Here is a 22,181-nt window from a genome sequence, read left to right on the forward strand (position 1 = left end):
TCCAAGAAATCAGCTACATCTCAATTATATGTTGACTGTCTTTGGCTTGGACTGTGTACAACACTCCATTGTTAGGTTTGCATTATATAAATACCACAAATATACGCTCATAAATAGATAAATTATTTCACCCTAATCCTACTTTATGAAGCCCCCAGAGACACTGCCACTCTCAGTAAGAGACTTACCACGCGAAACTCTTGCAGTATTGATGGTTTTCCTATCCTTGCAGACACTGCTTGCTTGTTAAGGTATTTGATGGCAACATGGAATCCCTGAAACAAATATTCCAAAGGTTAAAAGAAGATGAAGGGACCCACCAGTGCTAAACCCATATAACACAAAAAATGTTTTTATTGCATGTGGGCAGCGGGTCTATTATAGTGTTACTGGCAGAGGAATTGTAGATAGTTTTACCCTCAAATTTACCAATTACATATTACGTCACCTTGACTTTCAGGCTCTTAGTGTTTTGTATTAACATTCACGGGCATTTCAGCTAGCAGACGTTGAAATGCTTGCTATTTGTCTTAAGATCTCGTATCATGTGAGGTACTGCACTGGAACAGTGAAGTAGTTAAATCTGCCATACAACTACTTACAAATGGGTGTTTATTTTTAAATGGCACATGATTATAATCTTGAATACATCAATTCTCATGTAAGATTACTGACACCTGAGTCCTTAGACTTGCATTTAACTGCTATTTCAAACCTAATATTTACAAGTCATAAGTATATGCACCCTATGAATTTCAGATGAAATCTTGTTCAATGCTCAAACAATTTAATAATAGCAAAAACGTCACAGATGTGTCACTATTCACCAAAATGCAGTACATTTGACAGAAGCACACAAAGATACAACTATCTGTCTAATCGTACACAGAGCAAAAAGGAAGAGTAAAGGCTCCATACAAAACTAATATCTCTGAACAACCTAGGCATGTATACACAAAAAATGGCAATCAACCTCTCAACATAATTAAAACTTCAAGTAATTAGCTAAATGGATATTGCCTTACTCCTTTTGACCAAAGCCCGCCTCATTTGGCTCCTTTTGTGGTACATTTAACACAGTCTTTTTTCTGAAGTATAAACCACGTTGCAGTGTCTTTTAATATTAGCTTATATTTACATTTGTTTCTGATTTTCACAGCTTTTAACAATGCAGCTTGAGAAAATGTATGAGTGGGTTATGCTTTTATAGCACTTCTGCTAAACCCTGCTAACTAAACCAGCTCAGTGCATTCCCTCAGATCACTTAAGTTTAAAGTGCAGGTCACAGTGAAACTAGTGCCTTTTGGAAAGCAGTGGTGAAGTAGTGGCTGAGCTGAATATTGACCCTAGTGTGGCCAGCGAGCCTGCCTTGTCATTCAAAATTAGGTATTTTGCCTTACCCCAACTACAAATGTAGTGCTTAATTTGGGGAAAGGGCCTAATGCCCAGTTCTAAAATAAAAATTGATTAGAGGTGTGATTGCTCCAAAAAGAATCGAAAAGGTATCCCTAGAAAACTTATGACTGCCTTATGACTGCCTTTTTAGTGCTGTTGAACACACCAACATCCTGAAGGTATCACTAACACAATATATTGGTAAACCATATCGTTGACAGAAATATAATATCGAAAACATTGTTTACCACAATATCGTGCTTGTATACTTGTAATGGTAAACACCAAAATATCAGAAAAACAATATTGTTGACACTAATATCGCCCAAAAATATGCAAAAATATTGATTTTACCATCTAGAGTTTAAAGTAGTAAATATTTTAATATAGAAACTTAAAATAAATACATTCCACTAATATTTAATACTATATTAAAAAAATATAGCTATTCAAACACACAACCACATACATATATATGTGTTTGTGTTTATGTAAATTTATATCCATACATACTTTGTAAAAATATGTATTTTACTTACATAATTTTTAAAAATATTTTATATGTAGTAGTATGAAAACATATACATATGTGTGTGTGTCTGTGTGTGTGCATATGTATATATAGTGTGTAAAAAATATGACGATTCAGTAACAAAGAAATATATATAAATATATAAATTAATTATATATTAATTAATGTAGGTAATACATAAAATATTATAAATGTACGCCCCAAAAACTAATTTACTAAAAATAATGCACATTTTAAAATACATTAAAAAATATAAACAAATGGTATAAAATAGAAAAATATAAGAATGAATGCTATAAAAATCTATTTAACCAATGTTACAAAAACTATTGGCGTCTATGAATATCAAATATATTATTCCCATTCTAGTTTATGCAAGAGTAGGGAAAATGGTGGACTTCGGAGAAATTAGTTTTACTACTCCTAATTTACTATTGCTACTCCAAGCAACACAACTATAGGGAAAGAGGTTGGACTTTGGATGGGTTAAATTTACAATCCTCAATACAAACAGGGCAACATTAGGGAAAGCATTGTATTTGGAGGAGGAACAAGTACTATTTATACTTCTCAAACAGCGCAACAGTAGGGAATATGTTGAACTTCGGAGAGGCGAAATTTAATGTTCAAATTCCTCCACATCTACATATATATTAATTTTACAATTCCTACTGCAGTCTAAGCAAGACTAGGAAAATACTTCAAGTACATTACAGATATGAGTAACCCCACAAATAGAGGAAAAATGTTAAATTCTTAATATGAAAATTATTAATTCACATGAAAGATATATGTAATAAAAAAACTAAAAACAATAAATTTAAATAATTATTATTTGGTTGAATAATTAATTAATCTTTGTTTTTCAATTCATCAACTTCCCACCCCATACCCCTGCAAACTAGCAACCAGCACCTAAAACATAACTAAACATTATGTATTCCATAATTTAGAAATGAAAAATCAATTAAATAATTAATTATCTAATAATAGTTAATTAATTATTTCTTATTTACCTTCTCACCCTGTACCACTTCAAACCTAGCAGACAACAACAAATATAAGTGAAATACATCTGTATTCGATAATTTACATAATTTAACTTCAGCCAAATGATTAATTTACAATAAAAAATATATTGATAATTAATCTTTACTTAAGTAATTTCCTAATATAGAAACCTACAAACCTAGCATCCCACAACTAAAATATGTCAAATAAATCAGTATTCCATATTTTACATAACTGAAAATCAATTAAATAATGAATTACCAATTAATCATACATTTGTAAATAATTATTACTGAATTAACTTCCCACCCTAGACCCCTACACACCTAGCAGCCTGCAACTAAAATATAAATAAAATGAATAAGTATTTCATACATTCTATAATTAATAATCAATCAAATAATTACCAATGAATAATTAATTGTTAATTATTTATTAATTGATGAACTTTTCTACTTATACTGCTACAACCCTAAAAGTCCACAAATAATATATAAGAAAATAAATCAGTATTTAGTCATGTACATAATAAGCATAAATCATATAATTAAGTAAAATGTATTAAAGAATTCATAATTAATTATTACCTAATTAACTTCTCACCCTATACCCCTGCAAACACAGCAACCTGCAATGACACTATAAATTACAATTAATAATTTAATAAAATATGCTGTACCGCTTAAAATAAAAACTATATTTTAGAAAAAGTACTAACATTTATATGAACAATAGTAACACATAAAATGAATATATCAACTAAAACTCATTAGGATACATTAAAAACGTATTTTGTTAACAACTATATTAATGAAAACAATATTAAAGACATTGACATTCTTTAAAACCTAAAAAAAATATTCTTGTCAAAAATATTTGTGCATCACTAATTTTGTTTAATCATATTTAATTTCCAATATTTATGTCTCCCGATATGTTAAACTTCATATTTTGTCTAAACACCTCCTGAAGGCATGTGCCTACATGTGTATACATTTTTAGTCAAAGACAAATTTTGTTCTCTAGAATAAGTTTATTGTTTTACCACAGTGTTGTTGCTGTGGGGCTGGTCTTCAAAAATATTAATTGCAATTTGTATTTTGAGTGCACTTAATTACCATCTAAATTACAATTATTAAGTTACATTGAAAATAAAAACGCATAGAATTTTCTGTATAGCATGCTGCCTTGATGGTCTGTAAAATTATATTTCACAAAGTCTCCGTTATAAAAAGTGTTTGGTTTGCCATGGAAATGGTTTTATACCTAAGAGACAGCTCAATTGTGCTCATTCGAAAACAAATGACTTGTTTTCAATGGAAGTTATACACACTGAAAAAATACATGTGTGTGTCACTCATATTTCAGTTTTCTAATTGATTAATATTATTGTTATACAATTGTATAATTACCATACGTGAATATACAGATTTTCTATATCAACAATTACACCCAACAACATTATGTCACTTGGCTATAACAGAAATACGCAGCAGTGATGATCATTACCTTTTTAAAGACAGTTTCACATTCTTTATCAACAGATATAGCAAAAGTAATTTTTATTTTCTCAAATGGATATTCAATTTTACCAAATGTGCATGCAAATATACTGATACCTTTTTAGACAAAGTTTTATGTGGTATTATTAAATCAAATTCAAGTGACTATATCATATCTCTAGGGATATAAAAATGTAAGATATGACCCCGTATGTACAGTTCCTTAATCCTACCTGCGCTTCCTGAGAGGTGCTTTCGATTTTATGCTTTTGCATAGCTTGTACAGTGTTCACCTGTTCAGAATACCCCAGCCGCAGGAAGGAAACCAGAAGGGACACACAGTGTTAATAGCAGACCTTAAAATCAATGTTTGGTCATCTGAACAACCAAATGGGGTGACATGTGGGCAGCCATCATTGGAGGACATAGCTTTCTATTAGACTTTTTTAAATGTAACTGAAGAAACCTGGTGGGATCTAGGATGCAAATTAAACTTACTCGAAAGTACAAGATCATCTGTCTTCTGGATAATGTATCACTGAAATATACACTGTAGGGTCTCAATCTTCAGAATTTAGAGTATGTTTCATTGATAAATGGGCCATTAGATTACCATGTGCCATATCTCAATTAGGGTATGGTGCTTTGTTTCACACACCCACATTTATCACAACATAAATCACAATTCCACAAATGGGCCTTCACTAAGGAAAGATGAATCAACTCACATCTCTCAATTTCATTATTTTAGGAATAATTTTTTTGTATGAGTGCAATCATTAGGATATAACATTTGGTCTCATACATGCACGTTTATGAGGATAGATAGTGAATTATCGAAAACTCACTATTATGAGTATATTAAGTATATTAAGCATGGTCTAACATGGGCAATTTCAGTAAGTAGGATGTAAGTAATGGTCGGACACATGAATCTTTAGTAAGACAGAAATCTTTGTCAGACACATATCATAATGAGGATACCAAGCTTAGTTTCACATTTGCACCTTCTCCAAGTGTTGAACTATCACCTCACATAATCTCCATTTTAGTTTTTTACTTATTTGCCTTTGAAAGCACTGCCTGGAAAATACACCACTGTCAGTTTATCATTGCATTGTCTCATACATGCATGCCTTAACAATTTGTAACCTGGTCCCACAACAGTATTTGATGGGCATTTTGTAAGAAAGTGGGTTATTAGTTGACTTATGGTGAGTACCAGCCTCTAGTAATAATCCTTGTCAAGGTAAACCTTTAAATTCACTAAGTGAACCATAGCTCAGGTAGCTATTGCACCGAGCAGATAAACTTATCCTAGAGAAAACGTGTAAAGTCTTTCTGCAGTACTATAAACAGAAATAATGTTGAAATGCAAAACAATAAAAATACCAAAACAACGTAGAAAAATAGAGCAAACTTAGACAAACAAAAATGAAAAACATCTAATAAGTTTTAAATAAAAATAGCACCCAAAAGCACAAATTACCAATGACATTCAAAGGCCACTGTAGACCGGGACCGAGGTGCAATTGCCACTGACTACGATGCCGCATGGGTCGGATAGACCAACCAATTTCATTATGATCATAGAGATTGTATATTTTGACTTTACCCCTTTAAGTCCCAAACCACCACAGGAGTACACAGCTAAAGTCCTCCAGGACTCCAGAGGAGGCACTTAAGAGACTCACTGAGTGTCAGGTAGGGGCAAAACAGCAGAGTGCAGTACAGGTCCAGTTGCCACTGATCAGAAGGGAAGTTGCAGGAAAGGCCTCTTGTAGCTTGTTGTATCCCTATATCTTGAACAGGTAGTCAGCACTTTGTTTTCCTGGATGCAAGACGAGGAGCAGGTCTAGTCCTTTTGGGCTCTTCTCAGGTCTCAGACAACAAGTCATGGAGTGTTCTGAAATGGGTGTCTGGAAATGCCATTTGTATGCCTGGCATGACCTAATGGAGGTGAATGATCCCTGGGGATACCCTAACCAATGAGGTATGTATGTATTTATGTAGGGCATTTGTAAAGCGCAGGAATCACCCCCGCAGGGGTATCTCCGCGCTAGCATAGAAAATAGAGCAGACTGGCATATATTTCCATAACTCAGGCCTTGAATAATTCCGTCTTCAGAAGTTTTCTGAAGCGCATGAAGCTAGAACATTTACGTTGCTCCTCTGGCAGGCAATTCCAATATTTTGGGGCCAGGAAGGCAACTGTTTTACCTCCATTTCGAGTTTTATTAAAATGGGGGACCGCCAGCAGCCCTTTGCCTTCCGATCTAAGACACCGGTTCGGGCAATACAATCTTATCCGCCATATAACTAGGGCATTTGCCAAAGACAGCTCTGTGGGCAAAGCAGCAGAGCTTGAACTTGATTCTCTGGTGAATAGGTAGCCAATGAAGAGCCTTTAGTAATGGCCCAGAGGTGGTACGAGGTGGTTTATTAAGGACTAAGCGTGGGGCCACATTTTGAACGGTCTGTAATCTGCTAAGAAGGGCCTCATTCGCAGAGACCAGTAAGGCATTACAATAGTCGAGGTGACCTATGATCAGAGCCTGAACTAGGGTTCTGCATACTGCAAGGTGCATCCAGATGAACACTCTGTGCAAAAGGCCCAGGGTGTGATAACAGGTCTCAGCAGTGGTCATTATTTGGTCTTTAATTGATAGCCGTGCATCCAGCCGGACCCCTAGATTTTTTGCCACCAAGGTAGGAGAGGGGGCGGGGCCTAGCACTGTCAGCTACCATGCAGGCAACCAGGAGGTCAATGCAGGACCAAACAACAAGATTTCGGTTTTGGCCGCATTTAACTGCATGAAATGTTCAGTCATCCAATCAGCTATGGCAGACATGCCCTTAGCAAAATGCTGATCGACTGACTCCATATCCTTATCAAGAGATAGGACTAATTGAGTGTTGTCTGCGTAAGAGAATGGCATGAAGCTGTAATTCCGGATGACTTTAGCAAGGGGTGCCACATAGATATGAAATAAGGTCAGGCTCAAGCAAGAGCCCTGGGGCACCCGCTTACTAAGCTTGACAGTTCGTGAGCGGAAGGGGCCCAGATTGACAGCTTGCGTGCGCTGGTCCAAAAAACTAACAAGCCATTTAAGCGCCAGCTCCTGCAGGCCGGCCTCTCTCAATCGAAATATCAATTTCTGATGAGAGACCGTGTCAAAGGCTGCGCTTTGACAGGGACCAACATCACTCCTTTATTGTCATCTAAGGCCTTTTTAATATAGTCCATAACCCAAATGAGGGTTGTCTCCATGGAGTGGTTGGATTTGAATCCGGACTGTGAAGTATCAAGGATGCTGTTAATCTCCAAGTAATCCATTAGCTGCGTGTTAACATGGCTCTCCGCCATCGTACCCATTAAAGGAAGAAGTGAAATGGGCCGATAGTTGGAGAGCACTTCGGCGGACACCTGATCTTTCTTCTTAATAGGTATAACTTGAGCAACCTTCCAACCTAAGGGCACACTGCCTTCGTATAGTGATGAGTTTAAAATCTCAGCAATAGGGGCAGCTAGAGAAGGGGCTAAAACGGCAAACTTATGGGCAGGCATAGTATCCAAAGGAGATCCAGATTTAGCTTTTTTTAGCATGGCTTCCACTTGTGAAACATAAATATGTTTAAACTGTTTCAGACCATCTCCTGAGCCCAATCTTGGTACTAATTCAGAATTAATAGGTGGCACTTGGTCCATTTTTGGGGGAAATTGTTTATAAATCAAATTGATTTTGTCATCAATATATGTGGCTATATTGACACATAAATTCTGAGAGGGGGTGCTCAACTGTACACAAGCTGTAGGATGGGTAAGGGCTTTAAGAATTTTATAAACATCTTTTGATGAATTGCCTGCCTGATCAAGTTTGACTATAAAATGGTCTTTACGTGCCTTTTTTAGGTTCTTATGATAGTTAGTAAGGGCCAGTTTGAAATGTAGTTTGAATTTTAATTTAATTTGCACATGGATGTTTCACTGCGTAAATCATCAGTGCACCATTCTTCACTTTTTTTTCTGGAGTTGCCGAGCTGGCATGCCATAGGCGCCAGTCTATCTATCACCTCACTTAAGGTTGTATTAAAAATCGTAAGTTTAGTGGAGCTATGCATAAGCTCATTAAAAACAGGGGGAGCGTATATGTTTTCGAAAGATTCAGATGTAACTCTAAACCAATGTCTTCGAGGACCTCTCGCAGAACGTCGCATCAGTAAGGGTCTGCAATTGCTCTGGATTTTAAATGGAATCATAAAATGATCTGACCATATTAGTGGATAGGCGGCATCAATATGAGGAGATGTGGACAGTATAATGTCCAGTGTACGACCGGCTGAATGTGTGGGCCCAGAATTAATTTTATTTAAGCCTAAAGTGGCCATATCAGCTGGAAAACTTGACGCTTCTAAATTCTCCTTATCATCACTGTGGATGTTAAAATCTCCAAGTAACAAGAATTGTATTGATTTAATTATGTAAGGGCTCATTTTTTCCATTATTTTTAAATTAAAATCTTTTAATGGCCCTGGTGGGCGATAAACAAGAGCGCCCTTTAAGGTTTCTTGGGGCGTAGCCTCGATTTTAAATATGCACATTTCCAATGTACTATCTTGGAAGGAGTCAATCATTGTAACTTTTGTCGCCTCTTTATATATAATTGCAACCCCTCCACCCACTTTTCCTACTCTATCCAACCTAAGGATGCGGTAGTGTTGTGGGAGGGCAAAGGCAATATCAGGCATGGATATGGATTTAAGCCATGTTTCGGTACCAAAACCAAGATCTGGGTAGACTGAACTCAGCAGATGCCAGAGTTCGGTTGCATGTTGAGGTAGCGGCCGCACATTTGCCAGAAACCCTTTCCAGGAGCAAGCCTGTTTTAAGGGAAAGGTTTCCAGGGCTACTCTGCCCACATTGGGCATTTATAAGATTGTCAACATTTTCAGTAACATTAAACCTGGGCACTGAGGTCTGGGGGTGTCTAGGGAGTGTATAAGGGTCATTCTAGTGTCCTTCCACACCTAACACTAAAATCCAGTTTGAGGCAGTCCCTGTACTCACAACAACTTCAGAGACAGACATCTGGTAGAAAAAGTTGAGTTTTCAGCAATCGGACAGAAGATACACACGAATTACTTTGGAATCATAACTTCCTCCTTTGAAGTGCACCCCAAATGTTACATGTATATCAAGGAGACGTATCACACAGGATTTCACACTGTAGTGTCTAAAAGAGGCCCTCTGTGATCTGTATGGCTAGGGAGAACAAAAGAAGGGCCCTTCAAGCTGACATTTGCTTGTGACAGAGGATTTGTCTTTGAAGTGTGCTCCAAGTGTCATATGAAAACTCCTAGCAGATCTATCAAGCAGGATGAATCATTAAAGTAGGATTTGACAATGTAATGTCAAATAAAGAATCTCACAGCCCTACCATGCATATTTTGTCAGGTTCCGATGGGCCATCTCCGCCCATTTAGTTAAGCCTATTGTTTCCCCTGGAAGCAACTTCACACCTTATTCATGCCTATTCAAATACTAATTGCTGACTGGCAGCAGTAGTAAAGCCTAATGTTGATTTAACTTCCAGGGACATCAATCAAGGCAAAGGTAACTTTCTAAAAGTACCCTTTCGAAAATATGTCTTAAACAGCCAACTTCGCCAGGGAACTGGGCTTGTATTAAATGTTCCAATACTTAAATTGTAGCTGTTTTCTGGTTGGAGATAACATTTTTACATGTAATGATGTATCTCAATGTTTTCTTATAGAACTTCCAACCCTGCTTCAATGAGAATCGCTTTTATAGCATTTTCCCTGAAGAACATATTTGACAGTAAACCTTTATATGTCCTACTTTTAAATGCCATGCACGCTAACCTATGAGCATTAATTCCAACTTAGGGGTGACTTATTAATATTTAAAATGAAGGTTTTAAGTGCCAAAAGAGGTTATTCTGACAGATTGAATTTGCAGTTTTAAAACTGCACAGCTAGGCTACAATGGTAGGCCTGGAGACTGGTTGTACAGTGCTACTGGTCCTCAGTGTGTGGCTCATTTGAGACCTGCAGCCCACTGGTATCAATTAATTTACCTGCCCAGGGTTCACTTGGTTAAAAATATACTATGGACTTGTGAGTAAATTAAATGTGCCATTCAGGAGCATACCTATCCAATTTTGCAAGAATGAAAGGAGCAGCGCAATCACTTTACCACTAGTTTGTCAATACATTTGGCCACAGCCTGTGTCATGTGTAGAAAATCAGCTCTTTTCTCCTCAGACCTGAGACACTCTGATGATCTATCTGGTAAATTTGAGATAATTTCAAGAGGGTCATAAATATGGTGTACAAAATTAAAATGTGTCATTTTGAATGTGACATAACTAGAGATCAGCTGGACTTGTGCACACGTTTGATTCCATGTCCCAACTGTCAATGTTGTTTACCCATATTTGTCGAACTGGTAGCACTTTTTTTAATTTGCCTTCAGTGCGTTCTAAATTCAGGATAACGCATGAGTAGAGTTACCCATCTCTAAAAGTTCATCTAGGGCCACAGAGATGGAAGTTGCCTCAGGGAGCCCAACCAGACCTCTCTTGTTGTTCTAGATATCCATGCATACTGAAGGAACTCTCCTGGTCCCACATCAAACTAGAGTTGTGTTTTGCAAATTTCAGGAAATTATCCCCAGGTCAGACATCACCAACCATGGAGCACTGTTCCTCCTGCCACTGAACCATAGACATGTCCCAGGCAATGTTTCCAAAGAGCAGCAACCACCAAATCCCAAGAGATCAAGAGAACAGTTAATGTCTAACCACCATCCCATGCAGTGGCGGTATGACACACCACGAACAGACATTGCTTTGGTACTCCTCTTTCATTCATTAAGAAGACAGGGAGCGATTCTCCCTCGCAGTGTCCATTTAATAGCCCCTTCTCCCAATTCTCTTCTGCAAAGCATCATTGCGCTGCATGTTCAAACAGTGACGTTATAAAATGTAGCGCAAGATTGAGAAGCCCTAGCACTGCCTCAATTCTGTCTAATTTGAGGGGTTTGCGGTGCACCCTACTTATTTTAACCCTCAAACTATGAAAATCAGAAGGGAGTCTATTTGAACATAGAGCATGTGACCTGTTAACATGGTGTATTTTGTAAATGGTATAAAAAGCAGGATAGAGGACCCAGCCTGACCTCGTCAGTGCCGGTCGCTCTACCCGCCGCGTGGCCCCTCCAGGAAGTCACCCGGTCCTCTGCTGCCGCCGCCGCTCGAATCGCTGTACCGCTGCCCTGATTGTGCCCCCGCTGTGGTTGGTAGTATCGCCATAGTACTGCCCCAATTGTACTGTTTTGTTCTGTTGCCCTTTTGTGCTCGCCATAGTACTGCCCCAATTGTACTGTTTTGTTCTGTTGCCCTTTGCGCTCGTCGTAGCACTGCCCCACTGTACTGTTTTGTTCTGTTGCCCTTTTGTGCCCGCCGTAGTATTGCCCCAATTGCACTGTTTTGTTCTGTTGCCCTTTTGCACTCTGCCCCCTGTTGCCGCCGTCTGCCCTAGCGCTTCTGGCCCCGCTGCCCACCCCGCTCCCTGCCGCTGCTCCCCCGCGGCCCCGCCCCCACTCCTGCTGGTTTCCCCGACCCTCTCCCATTCGCCACCCCGCTCCCACCTCCCAGCTGCTCCTCCCTCGCTCCGCCCCCTTCACTCTCCATTTATGGCAGAGTCCACGCGTGCGCGCAGCGTTCACGCGCAGCGGGTGCGCCAAAGGCAAGCCCGTCTACGCCCATCCGCGCCTGGACCGCGCCCAGCGCCAGACCCCCTGGCCCCTGCAGATGCCGGCCCACCCGCCAGACCTTCAACGCAGCCGCCCTCAACGCACTCAACAACAGCCGGATCCCAGGCTGCCACCGAGCCACCCCAGGACGCACCCACGGACCCTTCACCTGCCAATCCTGCAAGTTCTCCTGCATCCGGACCTGCACCGCACCCGCCAAGCCAAGCACCAGCAGCAACTACCTGAAGTGCATCCTGCTCAACACCCGCTCTGTCCACAGACACGCCGTCGTACTCTGGAACCTCCTCGACTCCACATCTCCAGACGTCGCCTTCCTCACGGAAACCTGGATGAACGAATCCTCAGCACCCGACATCGCCATCGCCATCCCGGACGGATACAAGATCACCCGGAGGGACTGCGTCAACCAGACAGGAGGAGGCATCGCCATCGTCCACAAGAACACCATCCGCATCACGACCAACACTGACGACACTCTCACAACCTCCGAACACCTGCACTTCCAGATACACACCGACCCCAAGACCACCCTCAGAGGCACCCTCATCTACAGACCGCCGGGACCACGCACACAATTCAGCGAAGACATCGCCGACTTCATCAGCCCGCACGCCCTCCCCTCCGCTGACTACATCCTCCTAGGGGACCTCAACTTCCACCTGGAGAACAACAACGACCGCAACACCACCACCCTGCTGGACAACCTCGCCAACCTCGGACTCAAGCAACTGGTGACCACCCCCACCCACTACGCCGGCCACACGCTTGACCCGTCTTCTCCTCCAGCAAGGACATCTCCTTCAGCCACGCCACCGGACTCCACTGGACAGACCACAGCTGCATCCACTTCAGCTTCAGAAGGACCACGCTCCACCACCACCCGCAACAGGTTCCCCGCAGAAGCTGGAACAAGATCACCATCGACCAGCTCGCCACATCCCTGAGCCAGAACCCTCCCGCCAGCTCAACGAACCCCAACCAAGCCGCCAACAACCTCACAAGGTGGATCAGCAACTGCGCAGACGACCTCGCTCCACTGAAGACCCCCCCATCAGACCCGGCAACAAGAAAGCATCCTGGTTCACCGACGAACTCAAGAGCTCTAAGAAGAACTGCCGAGCCCTCGAGAAAGCCTGGCGCAGAGACCCGACAACAGACAACATGACCACCCTCAAACACGCCACCCGAAAACACCACCAGCTGATCCACACCACCAAGAAAACCGCATTTAAGGGACGACTAGACAACAACGCCCACAACAGCAAGGAACTCTTCAACATCGTCAAAGAGCTATCGAACCCTAGCGCGGAAACAACGACATCACCCCATCACAAGACCTCTGCGACTCGCTCGCCTCGTTCTTTCACAGCAAGATCGCAGCTATACACAAGTTTCAGCACACAGCCGACGCACCCTACGACCGCACCAACACCCCCCACCACTACCATCCGCGCCTGGACCCCGATCAACACCGAAGACACCATCCACACGATGAGCTCCATCCACTACGGATCACCAACCAACCCCTGCCCTCACCACTTCTTCAACAAGGCCGACTCCATCACCGCACCCCATCTCCGGGACATCATCAACGCCTCCTTCGACACCGCCACCTTCCCAGAGAGCTGGAAGCACGCCGAACTCAGTGCCCTACTGAAGAAACCATCAGCGGACCGAACCGACCTCAAAAACTACCGCCCCATCTCGCTCCTTCCTTTTCCTGCCAAAGTCATCGAGAAGACCGTCAACAGACAGCTGGCCGCCTTCCTCGAGACGAATGGATCCCTCGACCACTCGCAGTCCGGTTTCAGAGCCAACCACAGCACCGAGACCGCCCTCATCGCAGCCACCGACGACATCCGAGCCCTGCTCGACAACGGGGAAACAGCGGTACTCATTCTCCTGGACCTCTCCGCAGCGTTCGACACAGTCTGCCACCACACCCTAGTGCAGCGCCTCAGCAACATTGGAATCCAGGAGAAGGCATTGGAGTGGATCATCTCCTTCCTCGCTGGAAGAACCCAGAGAGTCCGCCTCCCCCCGTTCAGATCAGAGGCCACCAAAGTCATCTGCAGCGTACCACAAGGATCATCGCTCAGCCCCATGCTGTTCAACATCTACATGAGCCCCCTCGCGGCCATCGCACGCCAACACAACCTCAACATCATCTCCTACGCCGACGACACCCAGCTGATCCTCTCCCTCACCAACGATCCCGCAACCGCCAGAACCAACCTACACGAAGGGATGAAAGACGTAGCCGAGTGGATGATGAACAGCCGCCTGAAACTGAACTCGGATAAGACGGATCCCAGTCCTCATCCTAGGATCATCACCCTCCGCCTGGGACGACTCCTGGTGGCCCCCTGCCCTGGGCAGCGCACCCAAACCAACGGACCACGCACGCAACCTGGGTTTCATCCTGGACTTCTCCCTCTCGATGACCAGACAAGTCAACGCCGTCTCCTCGTCATGCTTCAACATCCTACGCATGCTACGGAAGATCTTCCGGTGGATCCCCACCGAAACCAGGAAGACGGTTCACCCAGGCGCTCGTCACCAGCCGACTGGACTACGGTAACTCCCTCTATGCCGGAACCACAGCCAAACTTCAGAGAAGACTCCAGCGCATTCAGAACACCTCAGCACGACTCATCCTGGACATCCCCAGACACAGCCACATCTCCGGACACCTGAGAGACCTGCACTGGCTCCCCATCAGCAAGAGAATCACGTTCCGACTCCTCACCCACACACACAAAGCTCTCCACAACCAAGGCCCCAGATACCTCAACGACCGCCTGACCTTCTACACTCCCACCCTCCAGCTACGATCGACCAGCCAAGCCCTCGCCGCCGTTCCCCGCATCCGAAGAGCCACAACGGGAGGAAGATCCTTCTCCTACCTGGCGGCCAAAACATGGAACTCCCTCCCCATCCACCTCCGCCTGACCCAAGACCACCTCTCCTTCAGGAAGCAACTCAAGACCTGGCTGTTCGAGCAGTAGCGGACCCCCCCCCCCCAAGCGCCTTGAGACCCTCCGGGTGAGTAGCGCGCTATACAAATGCTTTGATTGATTGAGAAGCACCAATTTCGCAAGTGCAACATGACTAATTACCATAAGAGGGGAGAGTACTCCTGAAGGCGATTGACCTATGGTTCTTTTCATAGATTATGGAAAATGTTGTTATACCATATTTTCTATTATAAATAGCATCACCCATGCATTATATGTATTAGTAAATGTAGTTTTCCCAGATGAATAGCATGTTTTCACACATTCATTCATTTATGTTGAGTAAAAACTGGCATAACATGCACCTTGATTGCAGTCAGTTTTGTCTAAAAGTATAGCCTTGAACTGTTCCATTTGGTAATGAGTTCATAAAACTGTATATGAGACTCTTGTGATATTGACAGTAATGATGGTGCTCAACTTTAGGTTAAAGTTAATTTCAAGATGTCCAGATATCGCTGTTTAGTTTTAGGGTTCATGTTGACAATGACATCATTTTCAATTGTGAGCATTTAAATTTCATCTGGAAAGTTACGAAATGTATCAATTAATCATCAGCAAAATGGGAAGCCATAAATTGAAGTTTTTCAAAGTTACTCCATCAATTTTTGTATCATATTGATTGGTAACATAAGAGGTTCTTTGGCTAGAACAAAAAGAAAGTGGGGAGAGCCGACATATTTTTCTATGCTAACTATACAGCATAATTTTTAGGACATTCTCATTCATCACTCATCATCCCTACTTCTCATCCCTATTTCTCATCCATCATCTCTACTTCTTTTCCATCATTCCTACATCTCATCCATCATCTCCACTTCTCATCTCTCATCCTTACTTCTCCATCATCACTACTTCTTTTCCATCATTCCTACCTTTCATTCTTCATCCCTGCTTCTTAACCTTCATCACTACTTTTTATCCCTACTTCTCATCTATCATACCTACCTCTCATTCATTTACAGTTCTTCTCTTCCACCATCCCTACTTCTCATCCCCACTTCTCATTTATAATCCCTACTTCTCACCCACCATCCCTACGTCTCATCTCTACTTCTCATCAATCACACTACTTCTCAGCCATCATTCCTACTTCTCATCCATCATCCCTACTTCTCATCCATCTTCCCTACTTATCATCCCTCCTTCTCCTCCCTACTTCTCATCTTTTATCTCTACTTCTCATCTCTACTTCTCATCCATCATCCCTACTTCTCATCCATCATTCCAACTTCTCACCCATCATCCCTGCTACTTCCCATCATCCTTAGTACTCATTTTTCATTCCTACTTTTCATCCATCACCCTTACTTCTCATCACTAATTCTCATTCATCATCCCTACTTTGTATCCATCATCCCTACTTCTCACCCATCACCCCTACTTCTCATCCCTAATTCTGGTCCATCATCCCTATTTCTCATCCCTGATCCGTCAGTCATACCAACACGCTTTCAATGTTGTGAAACACCCCTTCACAGTGATTGGTTGGCAACAGCCAATCAGAGTTAAGAGAGAACTACATTCTATTTGTCTAGCCACTGAAAAAATAGCCTTCTCATTGCACATGCTGGTTGAGGACAAAGGAGAGGAAACACAGCGGGTATTTAAACAAAATGAAATGCACAGCCTGTGATTCACTGGAAGCAACCTGCACAGTGTGAAATGAGAAGGCTGTTTAGCAGTGGCTAGACCAATAGAATGCATCCCTTGCTCTTAACTCCAATTGGCTGTTGCAAAAGCCACATTTTGTTTAAAACCTTACACTTTCCTTTGATCAATGTGATCTGCCTAGAGCATTCACAGCATTGTTGATCTCTACCATCCTTATTGATGAGTATTACTGGTTTCGTCAAATGTAGGAAGGTTTATTTCTCAATATTATAGCTATACATTTTACATTGTAGACAAACAGATGTGAAAGTTGTGGTTGAAAAGTTCTGAAGAATTCATTTAAAAACGCATCTGGATCTAGAGGCATTACCTAAAAGAGGAGGATAGGCGACGCTCAGAAATGTTCTTCTTCATATCTCTTGATTGTGGGTGTCGCTTTCTTCGTCAAACAGACGCAGATTTGAGGTGTGTCAGAAAGAGGATCTTCTAATTTTGTTAAGGGCATGTTTGGTTATTATGTGATGATCCAATGAAGTTTCTGAAAGCATCCTTGATGCCTTTGTGACTGAAGAGACCATCAGGATTTTGAGACACTGGGATTTCATACTTAAGAATAAGCAACACAATACAGAACCACATACACCGAGGTCAAGGTTTACTGCAGTGTTGTGCAGGCAGCTGCATGACACAAAGCAGCACTGCTGCACAGCTGTGAATGCAGCAGCACCAGTCAAATCCGGCACTCAAAATATTTGTGTAAATTGAAAGTTAAAATGAGCACAGTGCTAAATCGCTTTATGCCAGGTAGCTTCAAACACCAGATATCTCATGCAAAGTGGACTGTTCAAACAGGCCTATTGTTCCATGCAAATTATGATCAACTATAGTAGCGACACCAGCTTTGTATGGATTCTTAGCAACAAATCATAACATGTACAAACAACTAGCAAAGAGAAAATGGGGTGGTTTCCCATGCACAATGCAGGCCGACCGACACGTCCCCGCAGGGGACACATAGTAAGAGGGCGGCCACCGTAGTGCCACAGGATGGCACACGGGGCAGCCCAGCTCTTTAGCTCTTTGGGACCCTGGAGGGTCCTCCTGCGCGTCACTTCCTTCTGGGGGGTGGGCGGGGGTGAGTATATATGCCTCCCCCGCCCACCGAGCGGCCTCTTTGTCCGCTGTCCCCTCACCCTGACGCCGTTTGGGGTGCACTCCGTGCCTCTGCCTGAGGCCTTGTCTGGCGACGGGGGGCTGTGTTTGGCGACGGTGTCTCGTTCCTTGGGGTGAGTCATCCCCCTCGGGATGGTTTCTGTGTTTTCCTTTTGGGTGAGGGGACTGCGGAAGTTTATTGGCATAGCGGTTTGGGCTATGCCCGGCTTGATCACTGGGGTTGATCGCGTTTTATTAGCTTGTTTTCCTCGTAGTGAGCCATGGGGCTGCCGGAGTGTTTCTTCGCACTCTCATCTTTTTGGTTGGCCCGGGTAGCTGGGGATGTTTCTCTCAGCGTGGTCACGGTATTCCCGTTGTGTTGTTTTGTTCGGGGGCTGGACGCTGGACACTGTTGGGTTGACCTTTTCATTAGCTTTTCCCGTAGGTGCTCCTGCCTGGGCAGTAGGGGCTCGGCGAGTCTCACGCGATGGAGCGCGGGGGAGCAGGCTATCAGGGTCGCTCGCACTTTGCAGCTGCCCCCGCTTCGATGTCCCACGCCAGCGGCCCCGGGTATGAGTTGGTAGAAAAAGGGAGATCAAGCTTTTTTAGGCACTAAGATTCCGAAAAAGTGGGAGAGGCAATAGAAGAAGGAATTGCCGCTGCCACTATGTTCACAGCCAAACAATCGATCCATTTCTCAGACAAGCAACTCAGGGTGGCGTTTGACGGGGATGCCGTCCTCTTCTCCGATGAGTCTGAGCAAATTGTGAAAGCGCATGGATTAGATGCATTCTTTGAAAATGAACAAGAGTTCGAGAACAAACCTCTTGCTCAGGGTCCTTTAAAAGGCTTTCTCGAAGCACTTGGGAAACTCCAGAGGAAGTTTTATGCCAAAGGTGCCCGCTTAGACTGCCCTATCATAACATACCTCGTCACGGCCAGAAGCGCAGCAAGCTCTGGTGCCCGCGCGCTGAAGACGCTGCGCAGCTGGGGGTTGGAGATCGATGAAGCACTTTTCCTCGCAGGTGCCCCAAAAGGGCCAGTTCTGGAGAAAATTCGTCCCCATATTACCATGGCTATTACCCGGCTACTAAGATCGGGGAAGGGGGCTGTCGCGGACCGGCTGCCATTGACTCTGCCTCGCGTGGGAGTGGAACAGAGGCGGTCTGCTCGGTGGTTATTTAGGGGAATTGCGGCGCTTTCTGTTTTGCATCCTTTTACTGCGTTGTGGGCAGGGCAGATTTTGATTTGAGAGGATATGGCGCAGCGGTCTAAGCTACCACTCTGGAGCTGGGGACTAGTGTTCGAGCCTCTGCTTCGGCTCGATATTATATACCTTTATATATCTATATGTACATTTTACAGCGATCGGTGCATTAAGGTGTTTCTGAGCTGTAGAACGGCGCTCTCTGAGCCCAGTTTCTGCCGCAGTCTACAAGTTGTTTTTGCGGTAGGTCGAGAGTGCCATCTTCGACCCGTGTCTCTGCGGGGTCGAGTGTGTTGGCCTGGAGTTGGGGCGGCACGTGTGGCGGGACACATAGGGGTCCAGGAGACCGTTGCACTTTATAGAGGTCTAAGCAGCCTCTGGCTGACGAGTTGTTTGGTGTGCTTTTCCTCTAGGTCCTACGCCGGTCCCCCGTCCTCAAACTAAGACCCGCGGTGGGACGGTCGGAGGGGAGAGTTTTTACACATGAGGTGGCCGACTGGGGAGTCTCCAGTCGCGTTGGATTATATTGGAGGCCCCCTCCTCTCTTTCCCTGGGGGATTGAGGGCGGTATTGCTGCGTCTCCTTTAGCGGTCACAGTGTTTCTTGCGGCCTGGATGATTGGGGTATCAAGTAGATATTTTACGGGCCTTACTTCATAGAACCACGCAGTTAACAGCGCCAGGTAGAGGCCATTTTGGCGACTAGCGTAGCGTCGGGTCACTGCTTACGAGGCATGTGCGCATGGCAGCGGCCATTTTAGTGACCAGGGCAGCGTTGGGTTACTGCTCTCGTGGGCAAGGGCGGCAGGTAGCGGCCATCTTGGCGACCCTAGCAGCCTCTCGACTACTGGGGCATGGGCACAAGGGTCCGGCCCCTTTGGCCTCCTCTGCGAGCGATAGTTCCCGGGCGCATGCCAGACACTTAGGGGTGTTTTCTCTTTTGGGAGGTTTTCCCTATCGCCCGCGTCCACCTCTCGCGGTTTCGGGACAATTCCGGCCGTTTCGTGACGCCTTTTGAGCGATGTCCAATGAGGTCAGTGTTTCTCCTTTGACCCCCTCCTGTCCTTTCTTCGTCGTTATGCCCTCGCACGCTCGGGCTCGCCCCTTTCCTTTTCCTTGTTGGGGCCCGGGGTGGCTTATCGTTAGGTACTCTCGAGCAGGGCAGGCTCTCGTGGCGCAGTGGCAGCTGTCCGTCTCTCCTTGGTTGCAGCTACTCAATTGGTGGTGTGTGTGGCAGAGGGGCGCGCGCATGTATTTCCCTCGGGGGAGCCAGGTTGGAGCGCAGTGGTGAGCTCTTCGTGCGGCAGAGGAAAGCGTTTGGTGGCGCATTCAGCCAGTTTGTGTTTCTACTTTCCTGTCAAGAGGACGTTCTTGGTCCCTGTCGGCGCTCGGAGCAAGGGGTGTGGCGAAGTGACGAGCCCGCAGTGTTTGTGATTCGAGTGTATGCATGATGCTATCTCGTGGCAAGCGTGCCCGGCCTCAATTTTATTTCTATCCAACCCTGCCTGCCAGCCGCGTGGGAAGGGTCTAGGAGGTCACTTGGGCGCGTTTGAAAGGGGATGCAGACATATTTTATTCATAGCGTGGAGACGGCAAGTTTGATTGTCGGCTGTTTTATCAGGCTCTGTTGCTACTTGGTCCATCTTTATTGAGAATCAGTGCTCTGCAATGTTGTAGTACCTTGTGTGGGTGAGCGCTGAGGGATGTTGTCCTCGGGGAGTGGTGTCTTTCTTTATGACCTCGGCCTATGCAGGCTCTTCCGCTGATACATTTTCCTGGACATGTCTTCCGTTGGTGGCTGGTACGGAGCAGTATTGTCAGCGCGCTTCTTCGCCCCGATTCTGGGGGTTTGCCCATGGTTCCCGCTTCGCATTCGAACGTGAGACACCGCCTAACGCTCACAATGTATTTACTTGGCATTACGTTTCAAGGTTCGCAAGCTGAAGGTATAGCGGCTTCCAGGGTGCAGGTTTTTGCGTTCCTGGGCGTTTCTCTCCTCTCGGTAAGGTAGGGGGGGTTATATGCGCATTACACCTAGGTGCGTGCACACGTGCGCTGCGGCAAGTGTGTTCAGGGTTTTAGTGACTGCACAGTTGACTGGCTTGAAGTTATTTATGCTACACCAGATGTAGCAATAGGTACATTACATGCGTAATATGGTATGAATTCAAGTTCAGAAGCGTTCTTTTTTCTGGTAGAGATTATTTCTGGATTGCTTATAGGCAGTCAATTTCTTGTTCACAGGGTTCGGTAGAACAGGGTGACACGTGGGCTGACACTGGAAGCTAGGCACGTTAAGAGGGGGCTCCATGTATGTTACTAAGATTTGTCATATGCAGGTTTCATATAGTACCATTCCCCAGTTAAACGTTATTGCTGCACTATATGGCAGACTCCCAGGTAAATGAACACACGAGTAAGACTCTTACTTAGCCATGGGGATTTTCGCTAGCTTTATGTATTGTTCCCCTTCTTTGACCACTATATGGCCGACTCCCAGGCAAATGAACACACGAGTAAGACTCTTACTTAGCCATGGGGATTATCGCTAGCTTTATGTATTGTTCCCCTTCTTTGATCACTATATGGCAGACTCCCAGGCAAATGAACACACGAGTAAGACTCTTACTTAGCCATGGGGATTATCGCTAGCTTTATGTATTGTTCCCCTTCTTTGACCACTTTATGGCAGACTCCCAGGCAAATGAACATACGGGCAAGACCCTAACTTAGGCAGGGGGTTTATCGCTAGTTTTTTGTAGTGTTCCCCTTCTTTTATCAGAGGACATATTTGTATGGGGTTGAGGTCATCTGTAGGCCTGGGATGAGATGTTCTGGGAAGAATGGTAAGGGGACAAGTTAGGGGTGAATTTCTTCACTCACACCTATGTGCACCTGTCATCTTTCGACTGCACATTCATTAGTTATCTTGCATGTCCTCCCCTTTTCTTTAT

At 44.2% G+C, this 22,181-nt stretch overlaps 1 protein-coding gene across 1 annotated transcript in view; it reads right to left on the bottom strand.

Moving 5' to 3' along the window:
- The window catches only part of LOC144752600 (guanylate cyclase 2G-like), a 518,353-nt gene that overhangs the window by 129,622 nt on the left and 366,550 nt on the right, over window positions 1–22,181 (bottom strand). The window contains exons 7-8 of the mRNA XM_078640483.1: window positions 2,944–2,968; window positions 189–275 (exon numbers count right to left, since the gene is read on the bottom strand). Of these exons, the coding sequence (XP_078496609.1) occupies window positions 189–275; window positions 2,944–2,968 (112 nt within the window). The remainder of the gene's footprint in view (window positions 1–188; window positions 276–2,943; window positions 2,969–22,181) is intronic.

Source organism: Lissotriton helveticus, chromosome 5_1 (assembly GCF_964261635.1).
Source record: "Lissotriton helveticus chromosome 5_1, aLisHel1.1, whole genome shotgun sequence".
Taxonomy (NCBI): Eukaryota; Metazoa; Chordata; class Amphibia; order Caudata; family Salamandridae; genus Lissotriton; species Lissotriton helveticus.